General features: G+C 42.6%; 1 protein-coding gene across 1 annotated transcript; it reads left to right on the top strand.

Annotated features, from left to right (window-relative positions):
- thop1 (thimet oligopeptidase 1) lies at positions 1-25,256 on the top strand. Its single transcript, XM_061738120.1, has 14 exons — positions 1-100; positions 5,388-5,594; positions 10,494-10,642; positions 11,407-11,514; positions 12,904-13,006; positions 14,102-14,259; positions 16,947-17,082; positions 18,043-18,185; positions 18,280-18,503; positions 20,069-20,270; positions 20,363-20,549; positions 22,391-22,519; positions 22,880-23,016; positions 24,967-25,256. The coding sequence occupies exons 1-14, from the start codon at positions 88-90 to the stop codon at positions 25,120-25,122; spliced, it is 2,052 nt and encodes a 683-aa protein (XP_061594104.1). The 5' UTR covers positions 1-87; the 3' UTR covers positions 25,123-25,256.
- Positions 25,257-26,098: the final 842 nt, after the last annotated feature.

The raw sequence follows: 26,098 nt of genomic DNA, 5'->3' as shown, positions 1-26,098 counted from the left end.
AAGTGACGTCTCCCTCTTAAATCCGGATCCCCGGGGCAGCTTGTGACAGAAACACAGCAGAACCAACCTTCACTCATTGTGTGAACCATGGGGCCGACAGGTGAGTCTGTGGCGGCGGGGGTTTCGGTCCCGGAGGCGGGGGGTTTACCGCGGGAGCGGCCGCCGCCACGTGGCTCCGTCCCCTCCGCTAGCTCCGGGATAGCAGCCGCTCAAGGCTGATATATGGGTCGTTAAATCGACGCAGAGGCTACGGCGTAGGGTACGCGGCGACGCGTACCGTACGTGCTCGACTTAACGCAGAACCATAATTCAGGCTTTAGCCCGCTAGCAACAGACAGGTGTCCCTCACCTGCACAACAGAATAACTGTAGCGATCGCTGGCTCGGATGGCAAGCCGTTTTAACATTTAACAGCTGGACTGGATATGTGTTGCAGATATCCGCAATTCAATTGTTCCTAGTCAAAAAGAGCATTTCAGATATCTACAACGTCATTCTGCCTATAGGACAAATGACTTAACCATCAAATTAAATACGAGTCAATCCGAGAAATTAATTATATCTAAAAAAACTGATGTTATAAATGTGTAAAATTGAAGGATCACAATAGACGTTGAATATGTGAGTCATAATTTCACTTCTTTCATTCAGTATAGAGATGCTGCAGCCTCTATGCTCAAGCTCAGCCTTAATAAACAATATTTAAGTTTTTCTCTTGTAAATTTGTGCGCCCATATAATCAGAAATTATGGAAATTTATTTTAAATATGAGTACTTAAGGAATAATACATTTTTTGTTTTTAAGTGAGTTTATATAGTTAGAAATTGCGACTTTTTATTGTACATTTTCATTTTCGAATTTACACTCAAAATAAAACAGTCAAATTTAAAAGCAACTGTCTTAAACTGCAAGTGTAAGATAGTTTTCTTTCTCAGATTTGTTAGTTTATCAGAAATTCATTTTGTTTTGTATTTGGATGTTTATTAAGTTAGAATATCAGATACATGCAAATTTGCTAGTTTATAACCTCTCTAACATTTCTGGCTCTTTAAAGGCGGAAATTCAGAATGTTTCTGAATTGTTCCCACTGGACATTTTTTTCCCCTCAAACAGCCCAAGTATACCAGCATCAGGTTAGAGTATTTACTCTGAGTAAAAATTATGCCTATAGGACAAATTATGACAAATCACTTTTGCCATTCATGTGTGTGGGGTTTCTAATTACAGATATCTATAATTCAGTTGCAGATATCTGCTATGTGAATTACGGATATCTGCAACTGAATTACGACCAGCTGTAATTCCAGTTTCAGATATCTGCAATTTAATTCTGACTAGTCCTAATTCCAGTTCAAGATATCTTTAATTCCCCTCAATTCAAGATATCTACATCGTCCTTTTTAGGTATCTTAAATTAAGTTTTGACTAGTCAGAACCAAGTTGTAGATATCTCAAACTGGAATTATGACTAGTGAAAACAGGAATTACGGATGGTCATAATTTAATTGTAGATATCTCTAATCAAGTTATAGATATATTGTAATGAATTTTAATTAGAGATATCTCAATTTGGAGATATCTTGTAACTTCCATTCTGCCTAGTCCAAATGTAATTACAGATATCTTGAATTAGAGTTTTGACTAATCAAAATGACGTTATAGATATCTTGAATGACAATTCTGACTAGTCACAATGTAATTACGACTATACGCCATTAAATGTTAAAACGGCTTGCCATAGGGTTCGGATCAGGGTTTGTTTATGACGTAGTGCCCAGGCTAACGGATAGAGCTGACTGTTATTACCTATTTCCTTACAACCAACCCCTAACTGTGTGGTGTCCCAAAACCCGAGGCATCTTCTGCTCTCAGCATCACTTCATGAACGTCGTGCCGCATCAGCATCATGGGTGGGCCAGGTTTACAGCGATTGCAAGACAAAAACAACAACAAACTAATTGCATAGTTGCGTCTGCGTTTAATTATTAATAATGGGTATAAATGAATTAGTACTGTAGGGGCGGAGAAAACAGTTGAGGACAAATCTGCCTGCAGCCCACTGACCTGCTGTCATCCACCAGTGTTGTGTTGGTGGGTGGCGCTCTGATACTATAAACAACCAATCTGTTCCCCTCGGCACCACACGGATAAGCCGATTACTCTGAAACTGGCAATTTAAACGGTTGAGGCTCACATTGCAGCATCAAGGTTGACGGACACCACCGCACGGAAGAGGATTAGGGCCACTGAGGGGGAAAAAATAGAATTCTGACTTTCTTTTGTTTTCTACAAATATTTTTATTGACTTTTTCAATTACAGTACAAAGGCACAAAACAGAACAAGGCGCAATTAATACGTACAAATAGGCACTAGAAGATATTCCAAATTAGAGATTAAGTGGTAGATTTTACTGTTGTGGTAACTGACTGATTCTCATCATGGCGTTTAGGGAAAAGAAAAGGATAACGCTAATGAGTGACCAACATCTACGTACACAGATGGAAACACATTGTGTACTTCTAGAACGCTCCCACCATCCCAAATGTGATCAGTGACCTTATTAGAAATAAACAAGAAGCTGCGTATATAAAAATAAGAATAAAAAATATATAATACATATAATACAACAGTAGACTACAAAGCTGCAATAAAATTCTCCCCCTCCAGAAATTGCATAAAAGAGCCCCAAATCTTCTCAAACACCATATGTAAGTTTCTCCAAAGTAATGCATTGCAGTAATCCCTCAACCCAACTCTGCCTACTTGGTTTGTGAACAGATTTCCATGACAGTGCAATTTTATGTTTAGCTAGAATTACTTTTTTTCAGAAACCTAAAACAAACAAAAAATGTAGGGAGTATCTTTTTTATTTTTTTATTTTTCCATTTCTGAAAAATAAGTCAGAATTCTCAGATGAAAATCCAATGTAATCTTTTTCTCGTGAATAAGCAAAACCGGGAGGTAGATGTTCAGCCAAGGAGTTTTGTTTGGTTTTCATAAAAAAAATCCTTCCCAAACTCTTCATCCCCTTGTGATTTTGCGGTGAATTGGTTCGCAGCAATTTGCAATGTTTAGACCCCAACCACCTAACTGCTGCTTTGAGTTTCTTGCAGAACTAACATATGTTGCAGTTCCTCGACTGACCACTAGAGGCTGGCTGCAAAAGCGAGTCAATCTCCATTGACCTCCATGTTAAAATGTCCAACTTTGTCTCAATCGTTTGATTCTACACCCATGACAATTCAGGGGGGTAAAACATTTTGCACCACGCCTGGAGAGTTTATATCAAATGATAAATGTTTTTCTAATATGATTGATTGGCAGTTGGCTCAGCCAATGCCTGGCCGTTATCACTTTCTCATCCGTAATTGTTATGCTACCGTGCTTTGTGAAGCAACCACCCATTTGTATGAACCCAGCCTGGCTAAACACAACAGTCATTTTTGATTTCACCGTCAAGTCAGCATGTTAAACGATACATCCTGCTGTAAATATCTGACTGCAGCTCTGCAGATATTTACAATTTTGTAAACCCTTAGAAAAAATAAATAAAAAAATTATAATCTCACTAATTAAGAAACATTTACGTACTTCTGATTGGAACACAAAAATAAAAGTGACACTCTAAAATAACAAATCAAGAAAAAAAAAGTCTGTATACACTTTTAAAATTGTCACTTGCAACTTTAAAAAAATCCACGAGAAAAATGAAATCTTGACTTTATTGTGGCATTTATGTATTCTTAAACATGCAAATTTAAAAACAATATAAAATTTGCACTTCATAAAGTCACAAACAGAAATTATTATGATTTGTAACTTTGTTAAAACAGACATGAATGATTTAATTTTAACTTTGAAATCTGAAAATTGTGACTTCTTAAAATTGCAAATCAATTTATCAAAGGAAATTGATTTTGGGGGTGGGACAGTTTTAAGGATATTGCTTATTTTTGTAGTGAATAGCAAGAAATGTTAATGGTATGACAGGCACCACCCGTCAAGGATTAGCGCCACACTTGTCCATCAGGTAAAAAAAAAATGTTTTTCTTCCATCTTTAAATTCAATTCTCAAGTTTTTCTTTCGTCTGTATCTTTTCAAATCCACGACTTAACCATCAAATTCAATACGAGTCAATCCGAGAAATTAATTATGTTTAAAAAAACTGATGTTATAAATGTGTAAAATTGAAGGATCACAATAGAAGTTGAATATGTGAGTCATAATTTCACTTCTTTCATTCAGTATAGAGATGCTGCAGCCTCTATGCTCAAGCTCAGCCTTAATAAACAGTATTTAAGTTTTTCTCTTGTAAATTTGTGCGCCCATATAGTCAGAAATAATGGAAATTTATTTTAAATTTGAGTACTTAAGGAATAATACATTTTCTGTTTTTAAGTGAGTTTATATAGTTAGAAATTGCGACTTTTTATTCTAAATTTTCATTTTCAAATTTACACTCAAAATAAAACAGTCAAATTTTAAAAGCAACTGTCTTAAACTGCAAGTGTAAGATAGTTTTCTTTCTCAGATTTGTTAGTTTATCAGAAATTAATTTTGTTTTGTACTTGGATGTTTATTAAGTTAGAATATCAGATACATGCAAATTTGCTAGTTTATAACCTCTAACATTTCTGGCTCTTTAAAGGTTGAAATTCAGAATGTTTCTGAATTGTTCCCACTGGACATTTTTTCCCCCCCAAATAGTCCAAGTATACCAACAGGTTAGAGTATTTACTCTGAGTAAAAATTATTTTAATAGATGAACTTGAACTCAAACTCTGCAGTACAAGAATACAAATATTTAGGTGTAATAACAGGTTTATGAAGAGATTCACTTGAAAGCAATGTCTTCTGCAGGTCCGTCTTGCACCATCCTTGTTCACTACTGTTTTGTACACTTGTGCAATAGTTGTCCCGTCCTTGTCTGGTACCATACATCATTGTTCTTATTTTGTAACAACTGTATTACTGAAATCTGAGGTTTGCTCTATCTGCATCACCCTTGTCCTGTATTACCCCCATCCTATCCTTTCCTGGGCTTGTACCATCTTGCATCCTTTTTGTCGTCTTTCTTCTGTGTTTATCCCATATTTTTTCTCATGCTGTATCTCTGTCGTCTTAAAGTTGTCTCTCTCCTGTGTTGTCCTTATCCTGTTCTGTACAGTCCTGACCTCATTTTGTAACAGCTTTGTCCCATCCCTCATCATATTCATCCCAGCCTTTCCTCAACATGTCGTTATCATTCATCATCATTTTCTTCCCGTCCTCTGCGCCATCTGTATCGTCATTGTGTGTTGCCTTCATCCCGTCCTTGCCCTGTTCTGTATGATCATAGCTTAATTTTCAGGTCCTCACCTGTCGTGTACTGTCTCGTCGCCGTAGGTGAGGTAGTGTTTGGCAGCCCAGCACCGGTCTGTGCTGAGAACCGTCTGCGCTGGGACCTGAGCCCGGAGAAGATAAAGCAGCTGTCCGACGAGCTCATCGCGAGCACCAAGACGGTGTATGAGCGCGTGGGGGCCCTGGACTTGGACAGCGTCACCTTCGAGAACACGCTGAAGGCGCTAGCCGACGTGGAGGTGGACTACACGGGTCAGTGTTTCTGTTCTTACAAACATTACATCTATTATCAGTATCACAAGAGCTTTTAATCCTCAGTCTATGAAACCACGCCCTACTCACTATATAGTGCAGTACAGTAATCCCTAGTTTTTCACGGGGGTTACGTTCCAAAAAGAACCTATGATAAGTGAAGTCCGCAAAGTAGCAACCTTTTTTTTTTTTTTACAATTATTATACAAGGCTTCAAATTGCAGAGATCTCCCCACACCACTGCGACCCGATGAATTGGATTTGAACCGAATGAAAATGAAAAATTATTATTAAAAAAAATACAATAAGTACAGTAGGACAAATTGTGACTGGCGCGTATTTCCCTGCTCTTCTGATGCTGCTGCATCCTGACTCGCTCTGTAGCGTCTTTTTCTTCTAAAGCCGCGGTGCAGGTGTGTTTTTTCCAGAGAAGAACATAGTTATGGGTCGTCTTTTTTTCTTCTGGGCAAAAAGATTCTAATAAACCGACATGCCACGATGGATTATATCTGAGAACTGTAATGAACGATTCATCAAAAGCTCCCATTCTTGAGCTGCTGCTGAAGCTCAGTGGCCGTTCTCAGCAGCGTTGCTAAGCAACCAACGTTATTGACACAGGAAGTGAAGAAGCGGGGAGACTGTTTAGCCCAGGGGTAGGCAACCCTGGTCCTCGCATCTAAGACATGCAGGACAGTGGCACTCGAGGACCAGGGTTGCCTACCCCTGGTTTAGCCAATCAGAATGCAGAACACGGTGCACAATGCAAATCCGTGAAGCAGCGAGATGTGAAAGGTGAACCGCGTTATAGCCAGGGATTACTGTACTGTGAGGGGACTACTAATGAAGTTTTTGGTTGATTTCCTTTTTCAAATAAGATTTAACAGTTGAACACCTCCATAACTAGGTCCATACATCTGTACGTTAAATTCAGCCTGTTTGGGTTTGTGTTGCAAATTCGCCTCCTCCACATCTTCTGGGATGACAGCAAAGTGTTGTCAGAGAACGATAATCTCTTCAGCATGTTCTGTCTGCTTCAAGGTCTCCTACCACGTCAGTCAAACAACTCTGTAAGGAGCTGTCCTGGAGGCATCCTGGTCGGATGCTGCACTTGCCTTGATTGACTCCACTTGACGTGGAACAGCTTGTGGTGTTCCACATGAACAGCACCTTATCATGATAAACGGTTTTCAGTTTTGGGTTTGTTCGTATCAGTGACCTCTTCTGGAAGTTCTAGCACTATGTGAAAAGAGTTGCTACTAAAATTAACATTGTTCAAAGTTAAATTCAGAATAATTTAACTAATTTAGTTACTTTACTTAAAACAAGCTTTTGATTGTTTTTTCTATATAAATTAGAAATTCAGCCTCTGGCCCATGTCTTTATTTTTACCGTTTCTAACCTCTTTCTCTATGTGGGATTCTGAGTGGGCGGGGCTATGATATGCTGTGTACACTATTAAGGCTGATTTTATGGTTCCGCGTTACACATGCATCGATTTAACGCAGAACCATAATTCACCGTGTGCGATGCGACAAAATCAATTCCATTGCTTTATTTTCTATTGGACTGTCCTAACTGGCCGCAGCGACGCAGCACGACGCGGCGCGCAGCGTTTTGAGCTGAAAATTTGTCGGACGCCCTGCTTCTCTTTTCTTCCTGTCACTCACGTTGAACGCCGGTTGAAAGCGCTGTAGTAAACTGTCACGGATGATCCAAGTTAGTTGAAATGAGAAGGTATCTCTATGATTCCTCCTCATTTCACTACAAAAACCTCAATAAAGTGGCAGCTGCTGGAGGGAGATGGACAGAGAGCGTCTGATGCTACGTGATACTCGGACGCTCGCATGCAGAAGGCTAGATTAGGACACAGTGTTTAGTTGTGGGCGTGGTTTGCATTTTGGTTACGTAACGAAAATGCGCCGAATCTGAACGGCTCGTAGAAGCCGCATCACACTGGATGGCTCATCCGGGCAGCTGTACAGACACTGCAGAATTTGGTTGCTTTCCTCTTTCCTCCTTCTCTGAGTTGGCAGGCCACTTTATGTATGTTGAAGCGAGAAAAAACGTGTTTTTCATAATAGGTCCCCTTTAATAACTAGGTATGTCCCGATACTTTTTTGGACGATACCGATGTTTTGAAAATGACGTGACTGGGCCGGATCGATCGGGACTACACTATCTGCAGCGTTTCAACACCCTGCCGCTCATGGATATGGCTTCTGCAAAGGTGGGTGCAGCGTGCACATGAGGTGGTGGAGCAGGCAGCGCGAACCGGGGGCTCCACGGGTCGCTCGTCCATTGTGGCGCCACAGTGGCGCTGAGTCAGCGGAGTGGCGGTTGAGGGCCATCAGCAGTTTGAGAGAAAGCAGCTGAACCAGCTGCTGCTTTGTTTGGAGTTCACTGAAAACCTCAAAACACCTCCAGCTAGAAGCTGCTGCACAAGGAAACACAAAAAAACAAAACACATGCTGAAATTAGCTTATTGTCCTTATTTTCTTCATTTAAAAAAAGCAACAAAAAAACAGACTGAAATCAGTCATTGCAAGTTTGCCTTAAAACCTGTGAGTCATGGTCAGATAATGGTCACAGTGAGCAGTCACTAACTGTGGAGTTTGGGATGCTGGGTTGTTTTCAGTAGGGCTGGGTATCGATTCAAATGTCAAGAATCGATTCAATCCTTTTTTTTTTTTTTTTTTTTTTATATATTTTTATCCCAGATGTTTTTTACCCATTTCATCACCCAGTGCTCCTACCTAAGTGACAGTCCTGGGCATTGCTCCCTCTACCAACCCCAGGAGGCCCTACTTGAGGAGTGAGCAGTCGCTTCTTTTCACCAGACAGGGTGGGGTTTCTCCGGCCGGATGTAGCGCGTGGAAGGATCACGTTATTCCGGCCAGATCCTCCCCACCCCATCTGGCCAGAGGGGGCATGTGTAGCCCAGGACTGCTGCATGTTTTTGTGAGGGTTGCTCACATTAGCTACCAAGGGAACACGGGGAGAACATGCAAACTCCACACAGAAAGGCCCTTTACTACCCCACCCAGGGTGCTGAAGTCATGAACTTAACACGCACTTCAGCGCCCACAGCGTCCCAATCGAACCCAGGACCTTCTTCTGCAAGACGGCTGCACTACCAGCTGCACCACCGTGCCCCTTGATTCCGACTCCTAAGATTCAGAATCGATTGATTCGATTTCGATCCGATATTGATTTGGATTAGTGTTATTAAAGCATTTTTTTGAGCTGTTCTTTGAATTATATGACTGTAAAATAACTAGTGAAATAATAATTTCACAATAATATCTAAGAAATAAATAAATCTTTCAATATCCGTTTAAAGTGCAAAAAAAATAGGTAATAGGTGGAATCATAATTTGGTATTACAGTACGACGCACTCTCCTCACGTGGAGCACAAGCGAGGTCCGTTTACAACGCAGCTGGTTGTCTGTGCGAACGGACATTAACACGGGCTCAAACAGCAAGTATATTCCAGCCTTAACAGTCCTGGGGAGCTGCCCTGCGCCGTACCTGGGAGTAACAGTCCTGGGAATCGATATTTAGGAATTAATATGAGAATCGATTTAGAATCGGAAAATCAATTTTATTATTTTTTTTCTTCCCTCCTCCAACACAGGCGTAGTTTTCAACCATATGTCCACATAACGAATTGCTGTTTGATAGATAAAGCTTTATTTGTCCCAGAACAGTGAAATTACTGCCAGTACAACCCATCAAGAGTACAGAAAAAAGACAAAACAGATGACAGCATATGACATGGGTACACTGGTGCAATTAGCTGAGGCATCTTCACACTGTGTATGAATACAGTGTGAAGGTGCAAAAAACACCTCAGCACCAGAAAAGCAGGTTGTGGCTGGAGCGTCCTGCCAAGCCGCTCTGTCAAGGTCAGATTGAAGTATCAACAATTGTATTTGGGTCAGACAAACTGCAGTAATTATCTGTCAGCCTAAAGTCTCTGGTTCATCTCAATGGCGAACCCAAACAGACGAATTTGTGGTCAATTCCCGCCAAGCCGAGCTTCCAACTTCTCCATGGTCTTTTCCATCCTGCCAATGAGTTCCAAAACAGCAGCTAGCCTGCGATTCTGTTCAAGAAGTGAATGTAGTTTGCGATTTTGCTCCCCCTTCTTGAGTCTTGAGTGTTTTGGTCGCACAACTTATCCCTTCAGCCACGTCAGGCAGCTCTGAAAGGGCCAGAAAAGCTGTCAACGTTTTCCCAATTTGTCGATATGTCGGGTAACCAGCTCCAAAAAGTAGAAATCCTGTTATCAGAAATCCAATTATGAAGGCATCTTCAACATCTGGGACCACGAGACACACGTCTTCCAGGAGTCCGTCGTGTGTCCGCAGCAAACGTCCCGTCGGAGGCAGGAGGGCCCCCATTTGCCCCTTGAGACCAGCTGACCAATCCCATGATTTTACACATTTTTCAGAGGATATGATAGTGTTTGGGTCCAGGCCTGCATGCGTGTGAGAAATCAGAATCAATTTTCATTTCCGGACCGGTTTCTGTTAGCACAAGAGCATATGAAATCAGAACTGTCAGTTTTAAAAACAGTGAATAGTTGCTGAGGAAAAACCCATTTCAAAGCCCCTTTGCAGTAGTTCATGTGCACATCTCTAGGACTAATGTGGTGTTACTACTAGACATCCTGGACATTTACAACTCATTCACACAATGCTGTCAGTGAGTCTTGATCAATACACCAGATCTAAGTGCACCATTTGGTCAAAAGTGTTATTACTATTATTACATAGTGGCTTTAATTTGTCATTTTCTAGCTGGAATAGCACATATAGGCCTCTTTAGGGTGGTAAAAGTTCTGTTCTGACTAACTGTGATGTCCGACTGATGTGACCCCGCCCTTTGGGTTTCAGTTCAGAGGAACATGTTGGACTTTCCGCAGCACGTGTCGCCCTGTAAGGAGGTCCGAGCTGCGAGCACCGATGCCGACAAGCTTCTGTCTGAGTTTGACGTGGAGATGAGCATGAGGGAGGACGTCTACCAGAGGGTTGTTGCTCTGGAGGTAAGCTGACACCACGCTGGGTTCCACCAGTCAGGCAAGTGATGCTGATTAGTCACTGGCCGGGCAGTGACGGTCGTGTCCTGTGACATGTGCACTTTGAACATTAAAACCATCAGGTTACATAAACTGAGTTGGAGTTGATTAGGTGACAACAGATGAGTTGGAGTAAATTAGATGGCAAACTGTCTGTTGGAGTTTTGAGAAATCCAGTGTTGGTTTTGCCGCACTAAATGGGAGTTCTGAAGGAGCCGATGTGACTGGCTGCTCATGTAGGAGGAGACATCAATTCAGTTTATTTCAATATTAAAATGCTTTATTAACCCCAGAAGGGAGATCAATTAAAATGAGAGCTCTCTCTGTTCTTCATTCCCTCTGTCTGATCTCTCTTTTCCTGCTCTGTCCAGTCTGGTCTCCAGCAGGAGGTTCCCCCCTTATGATCCAGGTCCTGGTCCAGGTTTCTTCCCACCTAATGGGGAGTTTTTCTTGCCACTGTTTGACTTAAGGTTTTTCTCCCACTAGGGGAGTTTTTACCTGCCATTGTGTAATAATTGCTCGGGGATCATGTTCTGGTCCCTAGAAAGATCCTAGAGACAACTTGTTTTTTTTTATTAGACGCTAGATAAATAAAATTGAATTGAGAGCAGGGAGGACATCGTTGTGAAGCAACAAACAACCAAATTCATGCTTTGAATGAGATTAAAAGCTGTAAGCTCCGGATGTATCTTGACAGTGTTTTGGTTACTTATTTTTGTCTTCTTCTGCAGAAGAAGGTTGATCCAGAAAGCCTCACTCCGGAGGCGAAGCGTTACATGGAGCGACTGATCAAGCTGGGGAAGAGGAACGGCCTCCACCTGCCCAAGCAGACGCAAGAGGTGGAGCTGCTTCCCTTTAAACCTCTGCAACTGTCTCTCTGAGCAGATCCTGCACACCCGCATGCTGTACATCAACCACGTCTGCCTGAAAGCTGTCAGGCATCCCTTTAAATGATTACCGTATCGGCCCGAATATAAGACGACACTGATGATAAGACGACCCCCTCTTTTTCAAGGCTCAAGTTTGAAAAAACTTGACTTTTTGAACACCAAATTAAATTTTTATACTGAAAATAATTACAGTACATCTGAAACAAATGATTATAAAAATATATTGGAGAGAAAAAGCATGTTATTTTGCCTCATTCAAATCATCATCTTGAAGTTTGCGTCATAACTTCTCCTCAGCTGCCGGTTCACCTGCAGACCTTCCACCCACTTTTCTCCAGATTGTCGCTACGTTTCTCCATTTGTTATCACCTCTTATTTTCTTCTCTCTTCTTTCTTACCGCTATTTTTATTTTTCTTCTTCATGACAGGGTTTCACTTTGGCCTGGGGAGTTAAGTTTAGCATTCGTTTAAAGATATCTGGCGCCATCTAGTGGTGTGAATGGGTATAATGTCTAGACCCCGAATGTAAAGTCTGGGATATACTTGCAGTTGGTGCTTGCGTTCGCGTCCGTTCACGTCCATTCTTGTGCACCACCAACCGCAACGTCGCTCGCGTCGTACCGGTGGTGACCGATTGGGGGCAGTAAGCAGAGCAACAGTTGGAAAAGTGATTAAATATTTAGTAGTAGCCGTAGTAGCAGCAGTTGTAGCAGTAGCAGATTAGAACAACAAACAAGTTTACATGACAAAATTGGAGGATGTAGGACATTATAACATTGCTTTGGTTGCAATCTTGGCAAAGGAAACGGCTCCAGCGACCTCCGTCGTCACTTGAGGCCAGCTGGTATCAGACCGGGCTGCGTGGGCTGCTTGCTAAACCCACTGTGCCACCAAGCTGCCTGATACCAGCTTTGTTTAAATAAACCTTATATCTGGTGAGAGATACTCATTTAATTGGAATCGGAATGAAACTGGTTTACAGATTAGGAATTAGCTCTGATGGCGTAAACGTGACATAAAATAATGGACAAAGAATAAAAGATCAAATAAAATGAGAAAAAAATACTACTTAAGGGGGCAAGCAGGATTAAAATATGGTAAAAAAATAAATATACTAGGTGTGAAGATGTATACATGTGCAAAAAAGTGGCAGGTTCTTAAAATGGCTGTGTTTTTAAAAAAAGCGATATTGTTTTTGACAGTGAATCTCAAAAATGTCGGCTAGGGAAGACTTTGTTTAGGCCTGGACTTTGAAAAACGTGCGTGACTGCTGCTTAACGTCCAGGGGTGGTGTGAGATCTGCCATGTTGGAGGTTTAATTCCACTCTGCCGTAACAGGAGATCAAGAGCATCAAGAAGAAGCTAAGCAACCTCTGCATCGACTTCAACAAGAACCTGAATGAAGATACGACCAGCTTGAGCTTCAGCCGCGACGACCTGGGTGAGTCCTAAACCCCCGAACTTCCCCCCCTGAACCCCTCCAGAGTCACGGGGGGGGGCTAACCATCAGCCATGAATGCACACTAACCCTGGATCCACACTGAAAGCGCCACAGGCGTCATAAGCGTCCGGTTGCCATTCATTTTCTATGAAAGCGCACTGTGAAAAACGTAGGAGGTTACGGAGGTTACGGAGGTTACGGAGGTTACGGAGGTTACGGAGGTTACGGAGGTTACGGAGGTTACGGAGGTTACGGAGGTTACGGAGGCATCCAGATCGTCAATTTGAAGTTGAAAAATCTCAAATTTATGCAAATGAGGAGCGACGCCGAGGCAGCATCCGATCACAGACCGGGATTCCCTAAGCAAGAAGCCTCAATGCAGATTGTACTTTCATGTACACACAAACGTACACTCATTCATATGCGTACATGAGCAGAGCTGTGCACTAACACACATATTTTATCAGGAATTAATATATTTCATCCAGTAAACTGACATTTTTGCTGATTTGACTGCCGTTTTTACCTGAACTGCTCATGTGAAACACATAACTGATGGTTGAGGAACTGGATGGTCTGAACTATATTATTTGCTACATCGATCCAACGCAAAATAATTAAAAGCCGTTCTTATTAATCACAAAACACAGTTTAAACAATATGACCAAATCCGCTCCGACCCGGTGTGTCAGTGTTCACCGCAGACAAACTGCAGCTTCACCGGGACCAACGACTCTGATGGTTGATGTTGATCCAGGACCAAACTTGTTAAAGGAGCATCAAACACTCACTCTTATCTACGTGGAAATAACGCTTAAATATAAAGAAAGCTTCCCAAAGTGTGATCCATGGTAAAATAGAAAACTGAAGATGTGCAGCTATATATAGATATGTAGGCTATATGCACTCTGTTCCTCCAGTTCTTCAGCGCAGCTTGAAAGCCCCGCCCGCTGCTGGCGTCGACAGGTTCTGGCAAGTAGCGATGTAGGCGTAAGGAGATTTTTGACGCTTTCAGTGTGAATCCAGCATAAGACCTGTGTCTTCACCACTGTGTGGTTTTAAACATGTGTTTTATCCGGCTTGTTTCTGTCTCAGGCGGCCTCCCAGAGGACTTCCTGAGCTCTCTGGATAAGGACGGAGATAAACTGAAGGTCACCCTCAAGTATCCTCACTACTTTCCTACTATGAAGAAATGCTTTGTCCCAGAAACACGCAAGAAGCTGGAGGAGGCTTTCAACTCTCGCTGCAAGGAGGTGAGGCTGTCAAACACTCCCATGTCTGTCTACAAGGGTTTCTTTCTTTCTACTGAGGGTGTTCCTCAGGGATCGATCTTGATACCACAACCATTCTCTTTAAATATCGACTGAAAGATAATTCTTGACCTAATCAGGCTTTATATCGACTATAACGAGCCTCAAATCTGACAAAACCGAGGATCAGCTTCAGTGACCGACTGCTTCACCCTCAACGTGTGAAGGAAAGATATAGAAGGTGTTTCCTTCCTGCTGCTTTTAGACTTCATAACGAACACTCTTAATCTTATCTCTTAGTCTGCATGTTGTTGCAAACTGCAATTTCCCCATTCCCCACAAATAAAGGTTTTCTTATCTAATCTTTACTAGTAGTACTGTTAAGTGCCCGTGAGATTAAAGCTAGTGTTGAATTATATAGTAATGTGTAGAATATTTGATTAAAGAGTGAGAGTTTCACTAGGGTGCTTTAAATCTTCAGGAGATGTGCAGGTCTCTACAAAGGCAGAGGTTTGCATGATGCCTAGAGGGAAGAATCTCGTCTCAGAGAAGCAGTCGGTCTGGAAGGGTAATAAAACCATTTCCAAACTATAAGGACCTCTTCAGACATTAAGGCCTCACTTTGGGCTACCGCTAAATAGCTACCTCAGTCCAACAAAAGGCAGTAGTGCATAACCAACTTACCGAGCTCTTTGTTTAAAAAAAAAAAAAAAGTGGTATCAGATGTAAATTGGATACCGACATCTTACTTTAGACAGAAACCGAAGCACAGCCTTTCAGCATAAACACATCATACCCACTGTCAAGCACGGTGGTGGAGGGATGATGGTCTGGGGTTGTTTTGCAGTCATCTCTGGACATCTCACAATAAATGAATACCAGAGTGCTCTAGCGATAAATGTGAGGCCATCCAACCGACAGGTAAAGCTTGGCTGAAACTGGGTCACTCCAAAACCTTGATTCTCTTGTCTTTCAAAGTCCCAACCTAAAATAAGTAATAGCAAAGTAAGAAACAATTATTGGCGCTTTTCCACCAGCACCTACTCGGCTCTACTCATCTCAACTCGGCCTGGTTTCTTTTCCAGAACAATTCAGCACCCGGATCAGAAGTAGGAGGTTGGAGTGAAGCTGCTGTGACGTATTTGATTGTGTGATCTAAACGAAGAAGACAACAACACTAAATATGAAGAACCTGGAGGAGATGATAGATGTGCTGCTGGGTCTGTGGCTTGTGTTCGATATAAAGTAAAAAAAAAAATGAGAGAGAAAGAAGCTTCAAGCGGTGGATCTTTTTAATTTTTGTTAGTTTGTCTCAGTGCTGCTGAAAAGTCAGCTGGAGCCGTGAGCAGCTATGAAGTGACAGAGCTCCTGGTGGATCTGGTCGTTCCTTATCGCCCGTCTAGATCCCTTTTTAATTCTCTCCTCAGCCACCAGGTTTATGAACATCTGCACATCAGAGTTGGATCACCAAACAGACTTTTGTGCTGCCATTGCCTGTTGAATAAAATGAACAAGAAGCCGTCAGAGTCACTTTCACTGATTTCCACATCCTGACTCAGACGTCTGACTCCAACCCCCCGACCAATCGGTGGCCTGTAGTGTGATGACATCAGATACAGCCGACTCAGCCGCTTAGAACCTCAGCAGAATAGATACAGAAAAAGTATCTACTCGGCACGTTAGACCCCAGTGGGAAAGAACCAAACCGAGTGGAGGAGAGTCGAGTCAAGCTGAGTAGGTACTAGTGGAAAAGCGCCATATGTCATCATCTGAGGTTGTAGTTGTTAAGTGCTCAGTCTGCGGTTCTCACTACATTCAGATGGTTTTACTATGCACTCGCATGGTCCACCAATCAAATAGCAGCATCACAACGAAGCTCAACCAACAAAGGGCGGGGCTGCTCCCGGTCCTGCTGCCCTGAGCGCTTTTCTTATTGATGTCCAGCATACTGACGCAAAAAAAAAAACACATGGGACAACATTCACATGACTGCAGGTGTTCATTTAATTTTTTCTTTTATTCTTTATTTCATTCATTGAAAGAAAAACAAAACAGTTCAATATAATTACAACAAATCTCTTTCCTTAAATGAAAGGGAACAGAAAGAAGACTAAGCTTATTTGATGTACTTTTCCTAAGAAATCAAGTTTCAATTAATGTAATAATAAAAAACAAATTACGCAATAAAAAAACAACTTTCCAATAAACGTAATTTAAAAAAAAAAAAAAAAAAAAAAAACTACAACAAAGTTATAAAATAACACAAAATAGCTGTCGTCAAACACAGATAGTCATATTCTTTTTTGATTCAAAGAAAAAAAATATGACTGGTGCTAAAAAGAGGAAAAAAAAGAAAACCCACCTAACTTAACAATTATCATATTTCTTCATCAAACTGGTTTTTATTATTCTTTTAAATGTAATGTTTGATTTGCATTCTTTGGCTTCTGTAACCTTTTACAGAAACACAACGTTCCATTAATTATGTCCTGAATTTTATTTTTTTTTTTAAAGATCTATACTTATTTTCTCAGTATATTGATTGGCAAAATTTTCTTATGAGCTTTCCACATAAGTTGGAGAATTCTATGGTCCACTAATTTCATCAGTTTTAACTGAATGAATAATGGATTTGAAGGATGGCTATATTGTTTTCGACTAATTATTAATGAGTGTGTACATGTGTGCAGGACAACTCGGCCATCCTGAAGGAGCTGGTGGAGCTCCGAGCTCAGAAGAGCACTCTGCTCGGGTTCAGCACGCACGCCGACTTCGTCCTGGAGATGAACATGGCCAAGTCTGGGAAGAAGGTGGCCGGCTTCCTAGGTGAGTCCTGCAACAGTTACATCTAAAATTCCTGGGACATCAAGGGTCATCATAATCACTACTAACAAAGATCAGCGATAGTCAGGTAACGAGACAAATCCTCCAGGTTCAGCAGTGCAGCAGATCTACACATCTTTTGACCCTTGCTTTTGATAGGCAGGAAATGAATCCAATGTGGTTTAAGAATGTGAAGAATGAAGCACAAAAATGACATACGGTAATCACACTCCGGCACGGTGAAAAGCAGCAGTTACAAACCTTGTTTCAGTTGAAAATTACCAAACTACTTAATTTGCAACTGACGTTTTTGACAAACTACAGAACAAAGCACATTCCCACTGATCATTACTACCCTAACCCAGCCCTGACCTGGCTCTCCAGTCATGTGAGCCTGACGGCTGAACATGGCAGCATGAGATCATACTCCTTTAATAAAAGAGGAAAAGTGAAGGTACAGTAACCCCCGGTTTTTCGCACGGGTTATGTTCCAAAAAGAACCGGTGATAAGTGAAGTCCGCGAAGTAGCAACCTTTTTTTTTTTTTTTTACAATTATTATACAAGGCTTCAAATTGCGGAGATCAGCCCCACCCCACCGGGACCCGATTAATTGGATTTGAACGGGAGAAAATGAAAAATGACTGGCGCGTATTTCAATGCTGCTGCTGCATCCTGTTAGGATAGAGCCACACAGTTTTCTTACCGTAGGGCTTTTTTCTTTTTAGGAAACTTCAGATTAGGATTATTCCTGTAACTAGATACCGGTACTTAAGGAAATTAAGGAATAAATCTACTTGTCCTGTGGATGTTTTTTCTGTGCTGTGAATGCACACGAGTCAAGTCTACTCTGGTTTTAAGCTTTAACTCCCATGGATGGATGGGTGGGTTGGGTGGGTGGGTGGTTGGGAGTGAGTGTGAGGAGAGCTGTGAAGGCTTGCCGCTGACGATCTGGTCTCTTTCAGAGGAGCTCTCCCGGAAGCTGAAGCCGCTGGGTGAGGAAGAGCGAGCCGTCATCCTCAAGCTGAAGGAGAAGGAGTGTGAGAAGAGGAGTCTGCCCTTCACCGGCGAGCTGCACGCCTGGGACACCCGCTACTTCATGACCCAGGTCCGAGCCAGAGGCATCATGGGAGGGGTTTTCTTTGTCCTTCATCTCCATATGCCACACTCTCACCCCCGCCCCCTGTCCTCTCCGTCCTCAGGTGGAGGAGACTCAGTATGCGGTGGACCAGAATCTGCTGAAGGAGTACTTCCCCATGGAGGTGGTGACCCGCGGGCTCCTGGACATCTACCAGGAGCTGCTGGGTCTGACCTTCCAGCTGGTGGACGGAGCGGCTGTGTGGCACCCCGACGTCACTCTGTACTGCGTTAAGGACCGCAGCAGCGGTCAGACGATCGGCCAGTTCTACCTGGACCTTTACCCCCGGTCAGAACCTCCCACATCAAACACTTCCACCCAAACAAATCAGCACAAGTTCCAACAAGCAACTGGTTGATGCTGCAACACCGACTGCCAACATTTGAATTTTTTAGGGATGCCCCGATACCATTTTTTCACTACGAGTACGAGTATTTTAATTTGTGTACTTGCCGATACCGAGTACCGATACGATACTTCTACCACAAAGATAATTAGGCTAAAAATACAATGAAAAATGCAATGAATTGGAAGACAATATATAAATTCAATAAAAAATAAATAAAATGAGTAGAATAACTATTGTAAACAAAAAAAAAAAAAAATAACCTTTCTGTGTAAATAAAAAGTCTCCACACTGGCACTGTCTTCACATGTAAGAAAATATCACACATAACATATCAATGAACCATCATATTGCGGCTCGAGTGTGTCGAGAAAACGTGAATGTGAAATCCTTCGTCTTCTCCAACTGACAGTGGCTGGTGATCCAGCGCTGAATAACGGGTTAGAGCCTCCGTTATTTTAACTTGTCTCTTGCCATTATCTGTCGCTTTTGCAGAACCTGAGCTAATGTTGACTGTTGTGGTCTTGCAGTAGCATTAGCAAACTCCGTATCCGCAGCTTTATGATGCGTCTTGATGTTTTATAAAGTTGCTGGTATTAAACAACGTATTCTCCTCTTGACACCTTAGCAGCACGTAGCTTCAGTCTGCCTTGCTTCTGTCTCTTTTTTTTTTTTTTACAATTATTATAAAAGGCTTCAAATTGCAGAGATCAGCCACACTGTGACACGATTAATTGGATTTGAACGGGAGAAAATGAAAATGATTATGAAAACAAATACAATAAGTACAGTAGGACAAATTGTGACTGGCGTGTATTTCACTGCTCTTCTGATGCTGCTGCATCCTGACTCGCTCTGTAGCGTCTTTTTCTTCTAAAGCCGCGGTGCAGGTGTGTTTTTTCCAGAGAAGAACATAGTTATGGGCAGTTGTTGTCGCTCTTTTTTCTTCTTGTAAACCGACATGCCACCATGGATTATATCTGAGACTGTAATGAACGATTCATCAAAGGGTCCCGTTCTTGAGCTGCTGCTGAAACTCATTGGCCGTTCTCAGCATTGTTGCTAAGCAACCAACGTTATTGACACAGGAAGTGAAGAAGCGGGGAGACTGTTTAGCCAATCAGAATGCAGAACAAGATGCACAATGTAAATCCGTGAAGCAGCGAGACGTGAAAGGTGAACCGCGTTATAGTCAGGGATTACTGTATATAAAACAAAGGCAGTTTTATAGTTTGGTATCTGAAAACTAAATTGAGCTGAGGTCCATCTAAACAGTCCCTTTTATCAAAAACTCTGTTCACGAAAAGAGAATCAATCTTGGTCCAATAAATAGTGGATATCCTCATTTAGATTTTGCTATATAATTTTCAGCGGTAATCTTGATTCCAGGCATCGTTGGGGAGGCTTTAAGCTGCCCCACCTCCCCCAGAGTCAGGGTCTCTCTCTGAATCTATTTCCAGCCGTTTGTTTTTGGTCTTGTCTGATTGCTGGTGTCCTCTCTGCTCAGGGAGGGGAAGTACGGCCACGCCGCCTGCTTCGGCCTGCAGCCCGGCTGCCTGCTGCCCAACGGCACACGTCAGATGTCGGTGGCCGCCATGGTGGCCAACTTCAGCAAGCAGACGGCCGACGCCCCGTCGCTCCTCCAGCACGACGAGGTGGAGACGTACTTCCACGAGTTTGGACACGTCATGCACCAGCTCTGCGCTCAGGTCAGCTGACGAGCCCGCCGCCGCGCTTTGTTTAGCCTGTGACGGTGAAGTCCACTTCCTGTGAGCCAACTGTCGCTCTGCTGTGTCTGCAGGCGGACTACGCCATGTTCAGCGGGACTCACGTGGAGCGGGACTTTGTGGAGGCGCCGTCTCAGATGTTGGAGAACTGGGTTTGGGAGAAGGAGCCTCTCCAGAGGATGTCCAAGCACTACAAGACGGGGCACGCCATCCCTGCTGAGCTGCTGGACAAACTCATCAAGTCCCGGCTCGCCAACACCGGTGCGTATCACACCTGTAGAGCTAGACGACTCATTGTTTCTAACTTATGCCGCTTTTCCACTGGTACCTACTCGGCTCGCCTTGACTTGGTTCTTTTCCATTAGCGTCCTGCCAAGCTGCTCTGTCAAGGTCAGATTGAAGTATCAACAATTGTATTTGGGTCAGACAGACTCCAGTAATTATCTGTCAGCCTAAAGTCTCTGGTTCATCTCAATGGCGAACCCAAATAGACGAATTTCTGGTCAATTCCCGCCAAGCTGAGCTTCCAACTTCTCCATGGTCTTTTCCATCCTGCCAATGAGTTCCTAAACCGCAGCTAGCCTTCGATTCTGTTGAAGAAGTGAATCTAGTTTGCGGTTTTGCTCAACGTTTGAGTCTGAGTGTTCCTTATCCCTATCCCACAACTTATCCCTTCAGCCACGTCAGGCAGGTTTGAAAGGGCCAGAATAGCTGTTGACGTTTTCCCAATTTGTCGATACGTCGGGTAACCAGCTCCAAAAAGTAGAAATCCTGTTATCAGAAATCCAATTATGAAGGCATCTTCAACATCTGGGACCGACAATGGCCCAGTTTCCCAGATCAGTTAAGTAGCTCTTAACAGCGAAAGACTTCTTTCAAACCATCTTAAGGAGCCTGTGAAAGAATTTCGCTGTTAAGAGCTACTTAACTGATCTGGGAAACCGGGCCAATGTGGACAGACACACGATCCTCCACGTCTTCCAGGAGTCCATCGTGTGTCCGCAGCAAATGTCCCGTCGGAGCAGGAGGGCCCCCATTTGCCCCTTGAGACCAGCTGACCAATCCCATGATTTTGGAACATTTTTCAGAGGATATGTTATGGCGCTTTTCCACTAGTACCTACTCAGCTCGACTCCACTTGGTTTGGTTCTTTTCCACTAGGGGTCTAACGTGTCGAGTAGATACTTTTTCTGTATCTATTCTGCCGATGTTCTAAGCAGCTGAGTCGGCTGTATCTGACGTCATCACACTACAGACCACCGATTGGTCGGGGGGTTGGAGTCAGACGTCTGAGTCAGGATGTGGAAATCAGAGAAAGAGACTGTGACGGCTTCTTGTTCATTTTATTTGACCAGCAATGGCAGCACAAAAGTCTGTTTCATGATCCAACTCTGAGGTGCAGATGTTCATAAACCTGGTGGCTGAGGAGAGAATTAAAAAGGGATCTAGACGGGCGATAAGGAACGAAAAGATCTACCAGGAGCTCTGTCACTTCATAGCTGCTCACGGCTCCAGCTGACTTTTCAGCAGCGCTGAGACAAACTAAAAAAATTTAAAAGCGTCACCGCTTGAAGCTTCTCTCACTCTCATTTTTTAACTTGATATTGAACACAAGCCACAGACCCAGCAGCACATCTATCATCTCCTCCAGGTTCTACATCTTTAGTGTTGTCTTCTTCGTTTAGATCACACAATCAAATACGTCACAGCAGCTTCGCTCCAACCTCCTACTTCTGATCCAGGTGAATTGTTATGAAAAAGAAACTTGGTTGAGTAGAGCCGAGTAGGTGCTAGAGGAAAAGCGCCCTTAGTTTCCTGCTCAGTCGTATTAGTTTACTTGATTTGTCTCTCCCCAACAAATATAGCGGACGATTGATGTCTTGACGCTTCAGCTAAAACCAGTCAATGTGCCGTTGACATGTCACACATGTGTTGGGTCTTTTGCTGGATCCCAGTGTGTTTCCAGTAACTTCTGGAAGATGGAGAACAATTTCTTAACTTATTAGGGAAAGTGGTACATATTATATTAGTTATATAGGTAAAAAAAAAAATCCGACCTAAGAATTGGTCAGATACTAACGTTACCTGTGACTCTCCTGCAGGACTCTTCAACCTGCGGCAGATCGTTCTGGCCAAAGTGGACCAGGCTCTGCACACTAGAACCGGCCTGGACCCTGCAGAGGAGTACGCTCGCCTCTGCCTGGACATCCTGGGGATCCAAGCTTCAGAGGGTAACACACACACACTTTACACACCTTTACCTTCAAACATGTCTCGTCCAAAACCTTTCAGGATTAAAGCACCTGCTGACTTTTTCTAGAGTTAATTTTGCAACCAATGTTCATTATTTTCCACTGTAAAATTGGATGTTTTTAACATGGGGGTCAACCGAGACTGTTGGATCCAGACCCTAGTGGTCGGTAGAGGAACTGCAGGTTTGTACGCTGCCAAATGTCTGGCTGTGGAGCGCAGATATCGGATATCCGGACTTCCCTCTCAGAATACTCTTCCCTGGCAGTGGCAGAGTTTGGTGTCCGTGTCCAGCGGGTGATTATCTGACAGTCATCCGAGGTTCCGTCTCATCCCTGCAGGGACCAACATGCCGGCCACCTTCGGTCACCTGGCCGGCGGCTACGACGCTCAGTACTACGGCTACCTGTGGAGCGAGGTGTTCTCCATGGACATGTTCTTCGCCCGCTTCAGACAGGAGGGCATCATGAATCCCAAGGTGAGCTCGGGAGACTCGTCGGCTCCGGTTGAGCTCCAGAGTTCAGCTTTTACTGATTCAAACCCAGACTCTCCAACCCAACTAGGTTCTACTCAGTCAGCACAATATTTCTTTCTTTTCATCAAAACAAGGCCCCAGTAGTTGTAGGCATTTGTTGAAAAAATCGATTTTCCGATTTTCTAAATCGATTCTCATTAATTCCTAATCGGTTCATATGTCTATAGATCAATTTTTTTTTTTCTCATCATTACATTTTTGAACTTTCAGATGATTGAATCGCCAGACACGTTACACACGGACACACTCATACACACGCCCACCCGTGCACAACCAGTGTTAAGTGCTTTGGATATTTCAGCTTAAATTTCAAAATGTTTAACGGGTTCAATGAAGTTCATATTATCTATATCTACTATAGCTTGTTTGGTTTCTTCTGTTATCGGACAAACGGTTTGTCATGACACTCCTGAGAAATGCCTGGTGCTTCATGGCAAGCTGTGTCTGGTGATAGAATAAATTAGACGAGCTAAAATGATTTGTTTATTGCATAAGCTGTTTTTTTCTTTCCTTTTTTGCACTTTAAATGGATATTGAAAGGCCTATTTGAGTTATTTATTTCTTAGTTTAACTTTTGGTATTTTTTTGTTTATGCCCAAAAAAGGATGTTTTGTTAGACACGAGAATAACTGGTGCCATATTTTTGCCTTTAAATATATATAAAGGTATGAAAACGTTTTCAGTTATAATTGCATAAATAGTTCATATTTAATTACTGTATTTACTGTCTTGGGGTTACATTTGCATAAAATGCTAAAAACCAAATTCTCAAAAATTTAAAACTGAAAATGGAAAATAATTAAACGGAATGTGGGAAAAAATCTAACCGATTTCATCCGTCTCTGTTTGCTGCCCTGAATCTGTTTAGTAATTCTGCCACACGATGTTTCTGAAAGCAGTTCTATCAGCATTCTGGGAGGTGATTGGTCCTTACAGCATCATTAGCTGCCAATACTTGCTGTTGAATCTCAATATAATGCTGGCAGCTACGGAAGAGTATGAGGGCCATGCAGGAGAAAAAATATTTGAGAGGGGAAGATTTTATTTTTTTTTATTATGCACTTCGAGAAAAAAGTCGAAATGTCGAGAAAAAGTGGAAATTTCGTGAATAAAGTGGAAATGTCTCCTCTGGCCCATCAAATCCAGTTAGGAGAGCGACTGGCAGAATTTTGACTGAATTTCTTTGTTACTGAAGCCGATTCTGAAGTACAGTTTCACCACTTCATCTATAGGCCTACGAGGCATTTTGTAAAGACAGTCACATGTGCTGTTTGTTATAGTCTCAGAAGGTTGACTTTATTCTCGAAATTTTGCCTTTTTTCTCGAAATTGTACTTCAACATTAATCTAAACATTTCAACTTTTTTCTCAACATTTCAACCTTTTACTAGAAGTGCATAATGAGAAAAAAAATCTTCCTCCTCTAAAATATTATTTTTATTTTTCTCCTGCCTGCCCCTAATACTTCTCCGTAGGCAGCAGCCGTGAAGGACTGGACTCTGATCTGGAAGTTTAATTCAGTTGAGACTTGGAGCGAGAAACTGAAAGTCAAACGAGTTTTCAAACCTCCATCAGACTGCAGGTCCCAGAAGAAGTAGATTCATGAAAATCCAATTATCTTTGAGGAATCAGTCACGTTTAATCTCAGACTGTTTCTGTTAGGGCTAGAAACTTGAATCCATCCAGCTGAACATTTTACACCTACAATCTCGCCTGTTTTCCCCATTTACCCAAATACACCTTATAGTTACTAAGAGGAACTTTTATTAGATGAGATGTCATTTGAGAGGAAGAATCTCAAAAACAAACCATGATGGCTTTCAGTCTTGTTTTGGATAAAGTAATCCTGAATGAAGTGTGAAGTTGAGCCTCTGTGTCCTGGTTGGTCCTGCAGGTGGGGCTGGACTACAGGAAGTTCATCCTGCAGCCCGGCGGCTCCGAGGACGCCTCAGAGATGCTGAGGAAGTTCCTCGGGCGGGAACCCAAACAGGAGGCGTTCCTGCTGAGCAAAGGATTGACGGTGGAGCTGGGCACACCGTGTCCCTGCTGACCAATCACAGCAGGCTGGTCCAACCTCCGCACCGGTAACCGTCATAGCCCCACGGACTGAAGTTTTCTAGAAAAAAAAAGAAAAAAATATTGTCAAATTTTCTCAACACCAGAAAATAAAATGATTTGAGGTGATTTCTTTGTGCCTGAATGTCTAACGAAGAGACACGAGTGACGGAGAGCTTAGTTAGAGAACTCCTGCAAACTTTACTTGGGAATAAACTTGAACAGATGAGGGGGGTGGAGGGGTGGAATAAACTGAACATTTGGTAAACCAGAAGTCAAACTGTAACAATAAGCACTAAACAAAAGCTAAATATTCATTAGAAGAGTCAGATTAATGTAAACTCTGACTTTCTAGTCTGCTGATCATCGCACACAGATGGTCTCTCCTCCGGGACACCAGGAACGTCATGAGGCCACCCAACTCCCGGGTCAAGGTTTGATGTTGTTAGGAGAATAAATGAGTCCCCACTCACTCTGCTGTTACTGCTCACCTTCCTCAACCAATCAGGCAAGCGACTGCCAGCCACGTTGCCACGGCAACAGACACTTGGAGAATGTCTAGTTCAACTAAATCTGGACTAAGCGGGGCCCGGGACGAGGTGGACGGGTTGTATTAGGCGGATTTCCTGAAGGGTCCGTAAAAGAGCAGCGCAAAAAGGACTGGAAGCCTGAAACACTGAAACACTCCCACCTGTCAATCATAGTTAGCTATTGTAGCTTAGCTGAGTTTTTACTAACTTGTGATGCTAAAAATATTTACATAAATTCTGATTAAATCTGTCCATAATGCTTATTTGTGTTGTTGCTGAAACATGTGAAAAAGGGCTAGTATAGCCACAACCAGGACTAGTAGAACTGAAACCAGGACTAGCAGAACCGAAACCAGGACTAGTAGAACTGAAACCAGGACTAGTAGAACTGAAACCAGGATGAGATAGTTCACCAAGATGATCACACTTCCAAACACAACA

The sequence above is a fragment of the Cololabis saira genome, chromosome 13, assembly GCF_033807715.1.
Source record: "Cololabis saira isolate AMF1-May2022 chromosome 13, fColSai1.1, whole genome shotgun sequence".
NCBI lineage: Eukaryota > Metazoa > Chordata > Actinopteri > Beloniformes > Belonidae > Cololabis > Cololabis saira.
Note: the sequence above shows the minus strand (reverse complement) of the source record. Positions and strands in the feature narration are given on the sequence as shown.